Here is a 15078-nt window from a genome sequence, read left to right on the forward strand (position 1 = left end):
ATCAATATGTACAGTCCTGAAAATTTTCTGAGGAAAAGTTCTCTTCAGTATAACATTATGTTGTTATGTGTGCATATATATATTAATACATATACATGAAGTATGCACCTTTAAATTGAATGTGTATGAGAACATACAGGATTAAATATTTGTTACTTCTCACTTCTGAATTTTAACTGGTTATTATTATACACTTCACAACAGTGTTTCCTGGATTTTCAGGGGCATGGTAAATCCCTATATAATGTGCAGTAGCAATGTATCCCTTCTGTAGTAGGTCACCTATGTTTGTCCCTCTACCATACTTAGCCTTGGCTTAAAGCCACTTCATCACATTCAAATCACTCTCCATTATCTAGTAGTGGGAGATTTTCTGCTATCATTCTCTTGCAAGTTACATGGTAACCACACTTGTGCCAGTGACATGAAAAAGTACCCAATGCATGCTAAAATAGTTGGCATTAGGAAGGGCATCCAGCTGTAGAAACCATACCAAAGCTGACACTGGATATTGGCACATCTCTGTGGCTCACTGTATCCAGTCAAACCATCCAACCCATGCTAGCATGGAAAATACACCTTAAATGATGATAATGATATATATATATATATACTAACACACACAGACAAATCATCATCATTATTATAATAATCATTTTGATATCCACTTTTCCATACTTAAATGAGTGAGATAGATGGAAAGGCAATTTTGAAGATTTATCTGGTTCAAATTACAGAAAAATATATTTTAGAAATTTTAAAACTAAGGAATTTCAGTATATTCTTCATAAAAAATTATTTCTTTATTTTTATTTATCATTTTTTTCAGCAGTAATTTGATATGGATTACTTACCTTATAGCTTTGTAAACGGATGAAATCAATAGAAATTGGGATGGATTCTTCACTGTTGCGATTTAACTGTTTAATCTTATCTAACAAATCAGCGAAGAACTTATAGCCTCCTTTTAGTACACACAGAACCACAATTCCTCGATTTTCTTGAGGGATTATATCTTGAACAATATCACGAGCTATTCGTTCAATTCTATAAAATTATATAATATAAAATGTATTTTTAGATAAGGATTAAACATCATTTAAATAAAAATATAAGACAACAGCCCTTATGGTTTTTGAATTACTTACAGCAGCAGATATCCCACTGTAATTACTTCACAAGTCATGTTTGAATAAAGCTGAGTTTTGTTTATATAATAATTGTTCCTTCCACATACTAACTACATAAATTACTTCATTAAATTCCTAGTTTCATTTATTTCATTTATTCATTTTAACATTATCAGTCTAAAGAATATGACCAATAATAACACAAAATAAGGAAAATCATTTGATGACAACATTACAAAAGAAATGTACAACTATATTCCAAATGCTAAGGAACATCCTAAGACCACAATCTCACACCACCTTTCAGCTAAAGTTTTCTGATAGATCAATTCATCTACACACACGCGCGCACACACAAACTTTTTCCCAAGCTAGCTTAAGCAAAACACTACACAACTGAATAGTTACATATTGTAAGACTAATAGGTTTTAATGCTGGAGCCCTTCTTTCTTTTAACATCATGTCATAAAATATGAGTGAATCTAATTGACAGTTGGATAAACTGAGATAGTTAAAACAATATTATCTATCCAGAGGTACAATACCACAGCTATTGTAAGATATACAATTCTCAGTGATGGAGCAAACACAGATTCTAATATCCCTGTATATACTTAATTGAATATTTCTAAACATTTGTAATGTTTTAAGTAATTAATAAACTGAATTTCAGAACATGAGAAAAAAAAAACTTAGGAGTGGCTGTGTGGTAAGTAGCTTGCTAACCAACCACATGGTTCCGGGTTCAGTCCCACTGCGTGGCATCTTGGGCAAGTGTTTTCTGCTATAGCCCCGGGCCGACCAATGCCTTGTGAGTGGATTTGGTAGACGGAAACTGAAAGAAGCCTGTCGTATATATGTATATATGTATGTGCGTGTGTGTTTGCGTGTCTGTGTTTGTCCCCCTAGCATTGCTTGACAACTGATGCTGGTGTGTTTACGTCCCTGTCACTTAACGGTTTGGCAAAAAAAAAAAGAGGCCGATAGAATAAGTACTGGGCTTACAAAGAATAAGTCCCGGGGTCGATTTGCTCGACTAAAGGCAGTGCTCCAGCATAGCCGCAGTCAAATGACTGAAACAAGTAAAAGAGTAGAGAGAGTAAAAGAGTAACTGACTTATACATATAGATTTGAAAATTCTTGAGTTTCCAAGATACCACATGATTGATTTCACATGCAACTGAAGACATGACTCGATTATATGGTCAATCATTGGTACACAATTATAAAAATAAACAGTTGTCCAAATTTTAGGAACTATTCAACTCATACACAAAAACAAGTAAAATGAAAATATACACATAAACCCTTTTGTTACTATATTTCTAACCGAAATACACTCCTTATGTGTTTCAAATTTTAAAATAATCATGAATTCAGACATCTCTGACTTGTTTATTTACACACACACAAAATATTCCTAAAAGTGCTTGTATTTCTAACTTTCTTTCAAGTGTGCAGGAAACCTCAAAATATTTTTTTTTACCTCTTTATTTATGTTTTGCATGACAACTTGTTTCTGCAATAATCGATCCAAAGGAAAAAGTTTAAAAAATAATCTAATGGTATTGTTTTTTTGCAAAGACTGAAACTAGATCTAATATATCTCCCAAAAAATAACTAAGATAAACAGTTTTTAAATTCTTACTAAATTCAGGTATGATTTCCATTTTTTTATATTTATCACTATCAAAATTATTGCTGGTATTTTTTCACTTTCAGAAAAAGAAATATCTGATTCATAATCATACACGGGGTTTTTACGTTTGTTGTATATTTTCTTGAACTTTTCTTTGTCTCCTTTTGAAAATACTTTGAATTCAAACTTGCAGTTTGACTACATGAAACGGTATCAATTTTCATTCCGTAGCAAAACATTTCAGAAGATTGAAGTGGAAAAAAATGGGGGAAAAAAATCTCCAAAAATTCATAGCACTCTGATAGCAAGTACAAAAATGAAGGACAGTGTAACTTGATTGTTTACATGGTAAAATTATGTTTTTACAAAATATCCATTAAAATATAGGTCATTCAGTTGGTTTTGGGCAGTATGGTAATGAAAGGGTTAATAGCTCTAAACACTAAATTAATAAATCAATTTCTTAGAGTCAATAAAAGTTAATTCATTTATAATAAAAATCAGCAGAAAAAATACATATAATGTGCATTTTACAGCTAGCAAGTAAAATACACATTATACAGCATTGCCACAAGAATGTAAAAAGTGTAGAGATACAAAATCTGCTGCACTGGAATAAGAAATAGAATTAAGGCTATGGAATAAAGGAAAATAGATAATATCACATGCTATTTTGATGAACAATTAAAAACATAGCTATGGTTAAATTAGATTACACTTACCTATCATTAATGAGTCCTGCAGGTATCATAATATCAGTCAAATCAGCTTCATAATGTTTAGGAACACAGAACATATTCAAAGGGTAGCCAGCATAATCATCTTTAATCTGTAAAAAGGACAACTTAACAATTAGCACACTTGCTAGTTATTTCTCCACAATAATTTATTTTCTATTATAAGTCCCCCCCCCCAACTCACCTCGTTACATCACTTTCATTTTAAATAGGAGATTGCACATATTTTCCAGCAATATAATCGAATCCCAGCAGAATCTCATCTCACACTTCACGAACCAATACAGTATATCTAATTTTTAACTCTTCCCTTATTTAATCAACTTTTCATGTGCTTCTTTTTGATGGATCAAGAGAGTTTCATACTGGTTTCATGTGATGTAAGTTCATTCAAAGTATTGTGCAGTATATTATACAAGTGTTAATATCTACACCATAAAGTGTTGTTATCCACACCATGGAGATTCATGGTTTGAGGGAGGATATTAAAAAGATACAGAACTTTTAACATTATAATATTGCAATATCTAACCCTATTCTAGAAGAAAAAGACTAAAACTTTAGAAATCATGACATATATATCAGGTACATACATATGTATGTCTCTCTGTGTGTATGTCTCTATGCACTACATTACTCTTTTTGTACTCTATTTGGAGTCGGTTCCTGCAATGAGGAGGGAAATAAGCTACTGGAGTCCTGCGATACAAATGATCTGCAACACTAACTTCAGGAAACCAGCCAGTCACCTGTTCACCTACCAATCTAGTGGCCACACAAGCCCGATTGACTACACTCTCGACAGAGACCAGGGAAAGTAGTTGCTTATAAATGTAAAGACCTTCCTAGGTGAAGAGTGCACTCATTAGTCATTAGTGACATCATACTTTGGGTTACAAGGATTCCAAGAAGCAAACCAATCTGAAAGAGAAAGATCTGGAAACTAAAGGATCCTCTCAATAGTTAGAAATTTAAAAACATTTTAATTGAAGCATTTGGCAAAGAGGGGATAGTGACATATAGCATTGAGGACAACTGGAAGTTCTTACAAAACAAATTAATGAAAGCTACTGACCAAATCTGTGGCTGGTGCAAAGCCCCATTCAACCTATGGTGGTGGAACATTGTAGCAGACAGGGTCATTAGTGTAAAGAAACAGGCCTGGAAGAGGGGCGACAGTAGAGAACTATATCAGATAGCCCCCCCCCCTCCATCCCCTTTATACTATTTATAAGCCCACCCCCGTTCACTATGGGTAGGCCCCAATACTCTCCAAGACCATCTATTTCTCTCTCTCTCTCATTCTGGCTCTCTATCTCTTTCCTACCTTCCTTCTCCTGCTGGGGTAGTCAAATATCTCCTCTATAATAAGACAACCATGTCTGTCCTTCTATCATACTTTGACCTCTCGCCTGGCACACAGCCACTTCCCTCGGTTCCACTCCCTCTCTCAACTAAGAGGCTTTTGTCGTGAAAGTTACTTGGCAATCCCACTGGTGCTGGTGTTATGTAAAAAAACTTGTACTGATGCCGTATAAAAAGCACCCAGCCATAGAAACAAAGCCAAAACAGACAATTGGAGCCTGGTTAGCTCTCTGGCTTGCTAGCTCCCGTCAAACTGTCCAACCCATACCAATATGGAAAATAGATGATGATGAAGAATGTGATTAAGAGAACACAATTTTCAGAGTACAAAAATAGAATGTGATCCAACTAGAAAATTGCAATCCTTCAGTTCTTGAGCACTTGCTTATACCAGAGCTTATAATCCTATTTTCCTTCATATATTATCCATAAGAACTCCTATATGCTGATGATCTAGTTCTCATAGGGGAATTTAAGAGGATATTCTGGAACCTAGAATCAAGACGTCTTACGATAAACTTAATTGAGACAAAGGCTTTAGTAAGAATGAAGACAGGACCCTGGTATCTTCAGGGAAAGGAGTATGAATAAATTCCATAAACTGTACACCATATAAGCTATGAAAACAGCTTTGTATGTGACAGATGCACTGGAACAGTACATACTATGAACACACTGGACTCTTTTGAATGCCTGGATGGCTAACTAGTAGTAGTTGATAGCTTCTATTACCTAAGGGATGTAATTAGCGAGGGAGGTGGCTGCTCCAAAAGAATAGTAGCCAGAGTAAAAGTGGGTTAGAGAAAGTTGAAAGAGCTACTACCACTGTTGGCAACAAAGGTTTATTCCCCACAGGGTGAAGGGCAGATTGTATGATGCTTGTGTTAGAATTGTAATGCTGTATGGTAGTGATAGATGGGTTTTAAGCATAAGAGGACTTGAGAAAACTGGAAAAGAAGTGAAGTGAGCATATGCTGTTGGATGTGCTGAGAGTAAAACTGGGCATAAGAGGAATCGAATGTAGTGTGCACGAAAGAAGACTGCACTGGTGTGGACATGTGGTGGTATATATGGGTGATGACAGCTGCATAAGTAGTGGTTGGAGTTTATGGAAGAGGGAAAACCAAGAAGACATATACATATAACACACACGGTGATTGCACCATATTCACAGATGATTGCTGTCTCCTTGTTCTTCTTCATTGTCAGTGCGTCATTTCTGACTTTTCATCCATGACTCTCATCATCATCATCATTTAACGTCTGCTTTCCATGCTAGCATGGGTTGGACGATTTTGACTGAGGGCTGGCGAACCAGATGGCTGCACCAGGCTCGACTATTTAGTTCTGTTGCACATCTGCATGGTTTGAAGCATAGGTAACAACATACATAAGTTGGAACTTACAATGTGCTTCTGCACAGTAAGTTACAACATTTTCCAATCACCACAGGACTTTCAGCAGATGGGATGACAAATAAGATCACCATAAAGAGACATTTGTACATCATTGGATTACAGTGATATACACTTGTAGAACATGAGTACCAGAATTAGAACCGAGTGACAGGCCAAAGAAAGATGGCCCATAATCACATAAAATTGCAGGCTTTGCATCAATGTGTTCCTCTCATGACAACTACAGGTCCCTCACTCCCAATGGCTTTACTTTATCCTCTGACATCAACCAAGTGTATGTCTGTATCTCTGCACTGAAATGGAATGTCATCACATATGCTAGTTAACTCACAACCAGGACCATGACAGGTGCTACTTACTACTCTAGGTCAGAGTTGACCTGGAGACAATAGTGGCTAAGAGGTGGTTCCACACTCCTCAAGACCCTTGAACTCCTGAACCAGAGCCCCACTACAGCATTTAGTTTAAAGTTATACCCTGGACATACACAAAGCTTTACTCTGCCATTACCTTCTGGATTTTATTTAGAGATGTTTGTACTATTGTTTTAATTGTGGACATTTTCTGTTTTTGGTGGATATAGTTCTTCATGGTGTCTGGTCAGTTTGTATTCTTCTCCATCAATCTTAAAACAACCTTCAAGCAGTGAAGTAATTCATATGTTACAAGTAACATCTTACAATACATATTCAAAACTACCCCTGAAAAAACCCAGATAGCTCAAGAGGGTCTCAAAAGATTATGTAGTGTCTCTAGCCAAATACAAAGTTGCTGAAACTGTATGTAAACAATGACCACCAGTACAAAACGGAAGGGCCACATAGAAATGATAGGCCACATTCACACAAGTCATTTTACGTAAGTAACCACTCGTGGCATGACACTTGGGGTAAGTGTTTTTTACTATAACCCTGGGCCAACTAAAAGCTTGAGTGGATTCAGTAGACAGAAATTGAAAGAAGCCCATCATATGTGTGAGTGTGTGTCTCCTCATCTTGACATCACATGATGGCTGTAAATGACACCACTGCTATACAAGCAGTATCCTTCATTTCCAAACAGTGACTCCTTAGACTAAGATTAAACAAAACTGGAAAATGGAATGTCACAAATGATGATGATGATGGTGACATCATTATCATCATCATCATCAAACATCCATCTTTTATGCTGGAATGGGTTGGACTGTTCAACAAGATCTGATAAGTCAAAAGATAGTTTAGAGCTCCAATGTCTGTTTTGGCAAGATTTCTATGGCTTGATGTCCTTCCTAATGCTAACCACTTTACAGAGTGGTATCAGCACTAGTGAGGTCACCAAGTTATTCAATCGAACAGGAGTATAGTATAGAAGGAAGCAGCTTTATACTATATGACAGAGGGACAGGAATAGATTTGTTGCAGAAGAGGAGATACATGGCCACCACCTGTAACACCTGAAGAAAACCAGCTTAGTGATATTTAAAAAATTGCTTATTACAAATCTCTGTTACTCATTATATCATACATTGTGTATTGTTTCCTAAAATAACTTCTATAGCATCACACACAACCATTTATGAGATAAAGAAAAGAATTATGCCTACATAAATTATTTATATATCAAAATTGATTTAATTTTAATTTATGCTGTAACAATTTTATACTAGCCAAGCAATTACTTCATAATAATTATCTGTAAACAATGCTTAAAGCTACTCTGTCTACCACAGTTGATTCTTGGTACATATTTTCCCAATCCACAAATAGTAAAAATTAAAGTTTTAACAGGATTAAGCTCAGATATTGATGCAGTAAATTTTGACATTATAAAACTTTTATGCTATTATGAATACACTCAATTTTGTATAACAATTTCAACAACAGCACTCAAAATCATCACTAGCTTACAAAGACATGTAAAGGTACATAACAGATAATACATATAACAGATAATAACATCATAGGGATGTTGTGAAGTAGGTTTTCATTGGCAATAAATCATAACTGATAAAACTAAAAGAAAATAAAATCTAAGAGACATAAACACAAATAAACCAATATTTTACAGACCTAAAAATTCATACTTTTGACTAGTGAGCCATGTGCTTATATCTATAATGAACAGTAGTCAATAAATAGAATGCTGTATAAATTTTTTTTTTAAATGTCTTGAGAAAACAACTTTAAAATTTATTATTTTTTTTTAAATGACATTCTAATTATGTACCTTATGAAAGAAGATTATAATTGTTTAAAATAAATTTTGTAAAAACAGCAAATTCATCATTTAGCTTTTTAGAGATATATAATAAAAGAACAAAACAGTATTATATACAGATATAAACATACCTCCATTATACTCCAGTAGCAATAACAAAATGAATTAAGACAAAATCCTATTTAAATTAGATGAAATTTTTTTAAAAAAGATAACTTCATTTTGCTGGCTCACTACTGAAATGTCTCAGTTTACCTGCATGTTTTAAATGACTACTAGAGTAATGAAACGTAGCAAGCAAAGTAAAGAATAGGGAGAGTGAGAGTCAAAAGAAATCAATAGAATTACTAAGTAATCAGAAGGGATTATTTCAAACAATCGCTTACTATAATCATCTATTAAATGAACTGTGATGAGCAAGGACAGAAAAAGCAGGACACCTTTTAGTATGTCATTCTTTTGTCAACATCCATTAGTTTTAGTTGCAATAAGAAAATTAACATAACAGTATTTAAATATAATCACTCAAATACCCAGATCATAAAGTAAGTTTGTTTGGACTATTTTTTTTTGTTTGAGACAGCCACTAAAATCCAGTTAGCAAAGAAAATCACTGGATTATTTTATTAAAATATTAGACTAGTTCTTTGCAAAAACATTCATAATTTTTAAATGCATTCCATACTAACATAAAATACTAACATACTGTTTTATAAGAACATTTATTTGAATACTTGAGTATTACACATCTGTTAAGTTAATTCAATGATATATTTATGTAAGAGTTATTCTAGCTTCTATCAGTAGTATAGAAATAAAGCCTTTATCCTCCATTTATTCAGCTTTAAACAGTTGTTTTAATGTTTATTTTCCATTCTGAACATAAGAGTAAATTGCTACTTCATACAATGTCATTTCTTCAGTAACACATTTTGAAATCTAACCTCACAGCTTCCTCCCATGTCTTCCTCTGTGAAGGATACTGTCCACAGCCACCATACAGCAATTTTTCACCAAGCATGCATTAGCTAAAACCTCTAATACCTAGCTGCCATTTCAGCTCATTCACATTCCACTTGTCATACAAATTAATATTACATATCAAATAGATCGTGCATAACTTAGCTTACTCCAGCCTCCATTTTTTTTTTTTTATATTAAGTACTCATGTTCATTACCATGAGGTATCATATTTCGTATGTATTAAATTTCATATGTATCATACAGTTTTCCATTTGCCTGAAAAATACCTTGTTAATAGCTCCCAAAAATATACTTTGACTACGACTTACACCAGTTAGGTTGCACAGGTAATAGAAACTATCTACTACATCTAATATAGTCATGGTTTCTTTCATGGTCAACTGTATCTGAACTGTTCCATGTAAGTAGGAGAAATAATCTATACATATTAACACACACAACATAGGATAAACTGCTTATAAAGAGATTGTATATCAAATATTTGAAATTTTACTTCATCTGAAATCATATTCAAGTAAAAAAAAAATTTTTTTTTAATCAGACTCGAAGGAAAGTTAACTTCTAAAGACTATAATCTTATATATAATATCCTTTAGAAAGGTATGAAGAAGAGTCCTCAATGTATGTAACTTGACACAGGATATTATAAAATACTGAAATTATATTTTTGTAAACTTAAAAGTTTCAAATAAATGCAAAACTGTGGTTATATAAGTAACTCTAGTACTGAAACAAAGACTATATATATATAAATTGGGATATCGACTATTTCTTACATTGCATATATCAAGGGATTCCCACATGGTTCCAGTGTTTTACTTTAACTTCTAAACTTCCTTTTTCATGTTACAGGTACCATCTGTATTACAGAAATGTTGCCTTCATGAAAATCTTGCAACAATATGGAATTCCACATCACAAAATCTTTTTTTCCATTGACTTCTATATAATATGGGAAGTTGATAAAAAAATAGATTTTGTGTTCTGGAATTACACGTTACCACAACATTTCTGTATTGTGAGAGATGACTGTATTCCACTAGTGATTAAAAATAAACGTGTCCCATTCTATCTTGAATTTGAGTTTTCTTTTCTGCTTTTCATGGTTACAGAAAGCGGGTCTATTTCAGATGAAAATATCCATTGAAAAAAAAAACAGTATAATGAAGAAAAGATTTTAAAAAAATTGTGTAATACACTCATTTTGAATGTTTTAAATGTTCAAAATGAGTGTACTATGTAAATTTTCTTCCTTTTTAATTTTTTCTTCAGTGTATTGTTTTTTTTCAATAGATAGTTTCATCTGAAACAGACTCACTTTCTGCAATCATATAAGAAAAAAGAAAAAGAAAAAAAAATGAAAAATCAAATTCAAGACAGAATGGAACAAATCAATTTTGAACCCTTTAGCATTTAAACCGGCCGTATATGACCCAAGTATTTTATCTGTTTTATGTTCAAACCAACAAGAGCAGATCTCTCCCTCACACCTACTCTACAATCTCATTCTAAGAATGCAACTATCACATTATTGAACTCTCAAAGCTACAAGACAATGCCTAATAAATTCAAAACAATGTGAATAAATAAGTTTAACATTTGATAAAGAAATCTGAATACTAAAGGGTTTATCACTGATACAATTTGTTTGCATAATGCCAGGAATTATAAATAGGAACAAAAAAATCCAAATTAAAAATTAGTTCAAAAGCTATTTTGTATGTTTCAATTTGTTATTATGACATATCAATTATTGGAAAGCTCAAACCAAACCTTGATGTGATTGTTTAACTAATTGTAAATCTTTATCAAATAACACCCAACTATATAAACCAAAAAAGGCAATGGATATTGCTACCTTATATATGCCTGTAGAAAAAGATGGGATAATCACAGTTGGAATAACAATGATTATAGATCATATTCATCATGGTTAACCTAGAGCTGAACAACAACAATTACAGAATATTTTATGAATTCTCTCAAGAATACTGTCTTCAGCATTTTAAATCAAGTCTATGATTTGTCCAATAGTAAAACTTGCAAGTAAAATCAAACTTAGCTACAAAACTTATTACATCATCATCATCATTGTTTAACGTCCGCTTTCCATGCTAGCATGGGTTGGATGGTTCAACTGGGGTCTGGGAAGCCAGAAGGCTGCACCAGGCCCAGTCTGATCTGGCAGTGTTTCTACAGCTGGATGCCCTTCCTAACGCCAACCACTCCTTGTTATAAAATTATAACTGTTTAAAGAGTTCTTCAAAATATTCCACAAATTGTTTTCTGGACTCTTGAAGGAGTATATGTGTTAATACAGCTGATATTTTTATTCACAAAGTTAATTCTGTTACCATTTAACTCTTTTGAGTGACAGTATATAAAATCAAGTGTAAATACAAAATTTTTCTAACAAATAGATAAATAATTCTTTGTTCGATTAACAACTACAGTAAAAAGTACTTGAAAGAAGTATTTCCACAGTATGTCTACAGTAACCACAACTGGTCTGGCTAAAATAGAATAACGAAAGCTCCAGGGCCCACTGATTATGTCTTTAGTGCTGGTTTCATGATAAGCACACTTGGTCCACACCATAGTGAAAATTGATAAGAAAAACCCTCATCCAGTCATAAAAATAAAACACAACCAAATTCTATGAAAAAGTAGAGCTGATAAAACCAAAAATTCTCTGAAGAACTTATCAGAGGAAAAGAGAAAGCTATTCAAATTTGTGTTCAATCCAGATAAAATGCTGCTTTTTTTGAAATTTGTCCAATATATGAAACAAAGAAAATACACATGCTGATGATTTTCAAGCAAACAGTTAACAAGAGACTTATCACCCAAACAGTAACCTTTTCTCCACAGCTATACTATCTACAAAAAGATAAAATGTAAAGAGAATATTCCAAAACATTGTCCTTCAAGATCTTGCATAATGTTCTCCAACCATACACCACCTACATGCAAGCTAGACACCACACACCAAACCAACATTGAGTGATTCCATGAACAGAGGCCTTCAAACCATCTTCCAATGGGAACGTCAATCTTGACTCTTTCAACAGCAAGAAAATGAACTCACATCAAGAAAACATTGTATCATACTCCTCTTGAATCAGGAGCAGCTTGCAATTAGAATCCTCATAATTGCTTCAACTGTTGGGTTTAACTATTAACAAGGATCTCTCTTCACAAAAGTACATCCTCGATATAGCCACGATTACATCTCAATGACAAGCCCATCTCTTAACTGCCAGAACATACTTCAGCCCCTAACAATTACTAATACTCTACAAAGCTCAGGTGGAACATTGCTTTCATATCGGGGACACTTGTTCTGCTGCACACACAAACATTTTAGACTGCATCCAGAAAAGGCCACCCAAATGACTGACATGAAGTCATCATCATCATTGTTTAACATCCGCTTTTCATGCCGGCATTGGTTGGATGGTTTCACTGAGGAGTAACTCACAGATATGCTTAAGCCTCTTTTGCAACTACTATAATAGCTTCTTCCCCATGGAGCTGGCTGGGCTCAAACCACTTCTACTCAAGATTCTTGACTCACCCGTTTCTCCTTTCTATTACCCTTGTTGTGTCCACTCAACACCTGCCCCCATGCCCTGCACTAATCACCATGCCCTGATCTTCTTTCCCAGAATATTGGTCCTCTAGAATTCCCCTCTAGCTTGTGTTTTTCTTGCAGATGTTGACTTGCAAAAATTCATGAGGATTAACTGACATCAATCTCATCAATCTTGGAAGATCTGTGAAGGTCATGATCACTGCCCCTTCCTCCAAATGCAGGAAAAAAGATCTAGTTACCATAATCAACTAAACAAAATGTTAACAAGTCTGTTAGTGTCCCAATATCAAGGAAGCAAACTTGCACTCCAACTGAAAGCTTCAAAGTCAATACAAATTCTTGACTTCAAAATCCTTTATACTTTCTGATGACAACCCCACAACTATAACATTGCCGAAATTGCAAATTTGAAAATATTTTAGTTTTGATTTTCTATTTTTACCATGAATCATACCCTCTCCAAACAATGCACAAAATACCAACCCTATCATTCTTCCTCACAACTTTCGGCCTTTGGGAATCATCCCACGCCCATTTTTTTTCTGCAAGCATCACTCTGCAGAGCCTGAATATCAACTGCATTGTCCTAAGTTTGGCAGGGACTTCAAAAGATTGTAGGTGTTGCTCAACCAACTAAATTAAAATTGAAAAGCCTTATATCTACAAATCCATTTTGTTTTAACTATACTAAGAAACTTGTTTGTCATTCATCATTTAGAATCATTTTTCATGATGGCATGGATTGGACTTGACAGGAACACACCAGGTTCCATTGTCTGTTTTGGATTGGTTTCTACAGCTGGATGCCCTTCCTAATGCCAACCACTCTACAGAGTGGTTAGCACCATCACCAGTGCTTTTTACGTGGCACCTCAGTCTTAGGATCTCAATTCTATTGCGGTGGGCAGGTCTTAAGTACAGCAATGCACCACATAATCTTTCTCCTGTTATCTCTTTTGTAAGATTCAATGTTTTGAGATGAACCTTCAGTACTTCATCTCATGTCTTCCTGGGCCTCCCTCTTCAACAACTTCCCTCCACTTTAAGCTGTCTTCATCCATCTACATTACATGACCAAACCAGTGCACAGTCTCCTCTTATGCCCAACTCTCTCAATACAACAATGCTCTTTTGCACATGCACACTGACATTGCACACCCAGCAGAGCATGCTAGCTTTGTTCCTCTCCAACCTTCACATGTCCTCCACATTCAGGCCCCATGTCTCACAATCATGCAGTGTTGTAGTTTGTACACATGCATCATACAATTTTCCCTTCATTGAAAGAGGGAAATCTTTGGTTGCAAACAAAGGTAAAAGCTCTCTGAACTATTCTTAGTCTAGCAATTACACTTTCTGTATAACCTCCTTCACTGCTAATTAGGTTACATCATCATCGTTTAACGTCTGTTTTCCATGCTAGCATGGGTTGAACGGTTCGACTGGGGTTTGGGAAGCCAGGAGGCTGCACCAGGCTCCAGTGTGATCTGGCAGTGTTTCTACAGCTGGATGCCCTTCCTAACACCAACTACTCCGTGAGTGTAGTGGGTGCTTTTTACATGCCACCGGCACAGAGGCCAGAGGAGGCTGGCAACAGCCATGATCAGTTGGTGCTTTTTATGTGCCACCGGCACAGAAGCCAGTCAAGACGGCGCTGGCATGGGCCATATTCGGATGGTGCCTTTTACATGCCACCGGCATGGGTATCACAACTACAATTTCCATTTGATGTTGATGTACTTGACTCAAGCACAGCAGGTCACCCTACAATCCAAGATACTTTTGAATGGGCTGGAGCTGGTTATGTGAAACTGGATACAGCCGTGAACTCACTTTATTTGCCGGGTCTTTGCAGTCACAGCATATCTTCAGAAGTTTCTGTCCTTTGTCATTGCCTCTGTGAGGCCAAGTGTTCAAAGGTCGTGCTTGACCACCTCGTCCCATGTCTTCCTGGGTCTACCGCTACTCTGGATTCCTTCAACTGTTTGGGAGTGGCACTTCTTCACACAT

At 35.0% G+C, this 15078-nt stretch overlaps 1 protein-coding gene across 6 annotated transcripts in view; it reads right to left on the reverse strand.

Moving 5' to 3' along the window:
* The window catches only part of LOC115216604 (hypoxanthine-guanine phosphoribosyltransferase), a 34457-nt gene that overhangs the window by 13611 nt on the left and 5768 nt on the right, over nt 1–15078 (reverse strand). The window contains exons 1-4 of one of the 6 annotated variants that reach the window (XM_036506425.1): nt 9668–9685; nt 4583–4615; nt 3493–3599; nt 855–1047 (exon numbers count right to left, since the gene is read on the reverse strand). In XM_036506425.1, coding sequence (XP_036362318.1) covers nt 855–1047; nt 3493–3599; nt 4583–4615; nt 9668–9670 — 336 coding nt within the window. In that variant the 5' untranslated portion in view covers nt 9671–9685. Of the gene's footprint in view, nt 1–854; nt 1048–3492; nt 3600–4582; nt 4616–8620; nt 8750–9433; nt 9575–9667; nt 9686–15078 lie in introns of those variants that run through there. The other 5 variants (XM_036506423.1, XM_036506424.1, XM_036506422.1 and 2 more) reach the window with 5 other exon arrangements.

The sequence above is a fragment of the Octopus sinensis genome, linkage group LG10, assembly GCF_006345805.1.
Source record: "Octopus sinensis linkage group LG10, ASM634580v1, whole genome shotgun sequence".
Classification (NCBI taxonomy): Eukaryota; Metazoa; Mollusca; class Cephalopoda; order Octopoda; family Octopodidae; genus Octopus; species Octopus sinensis.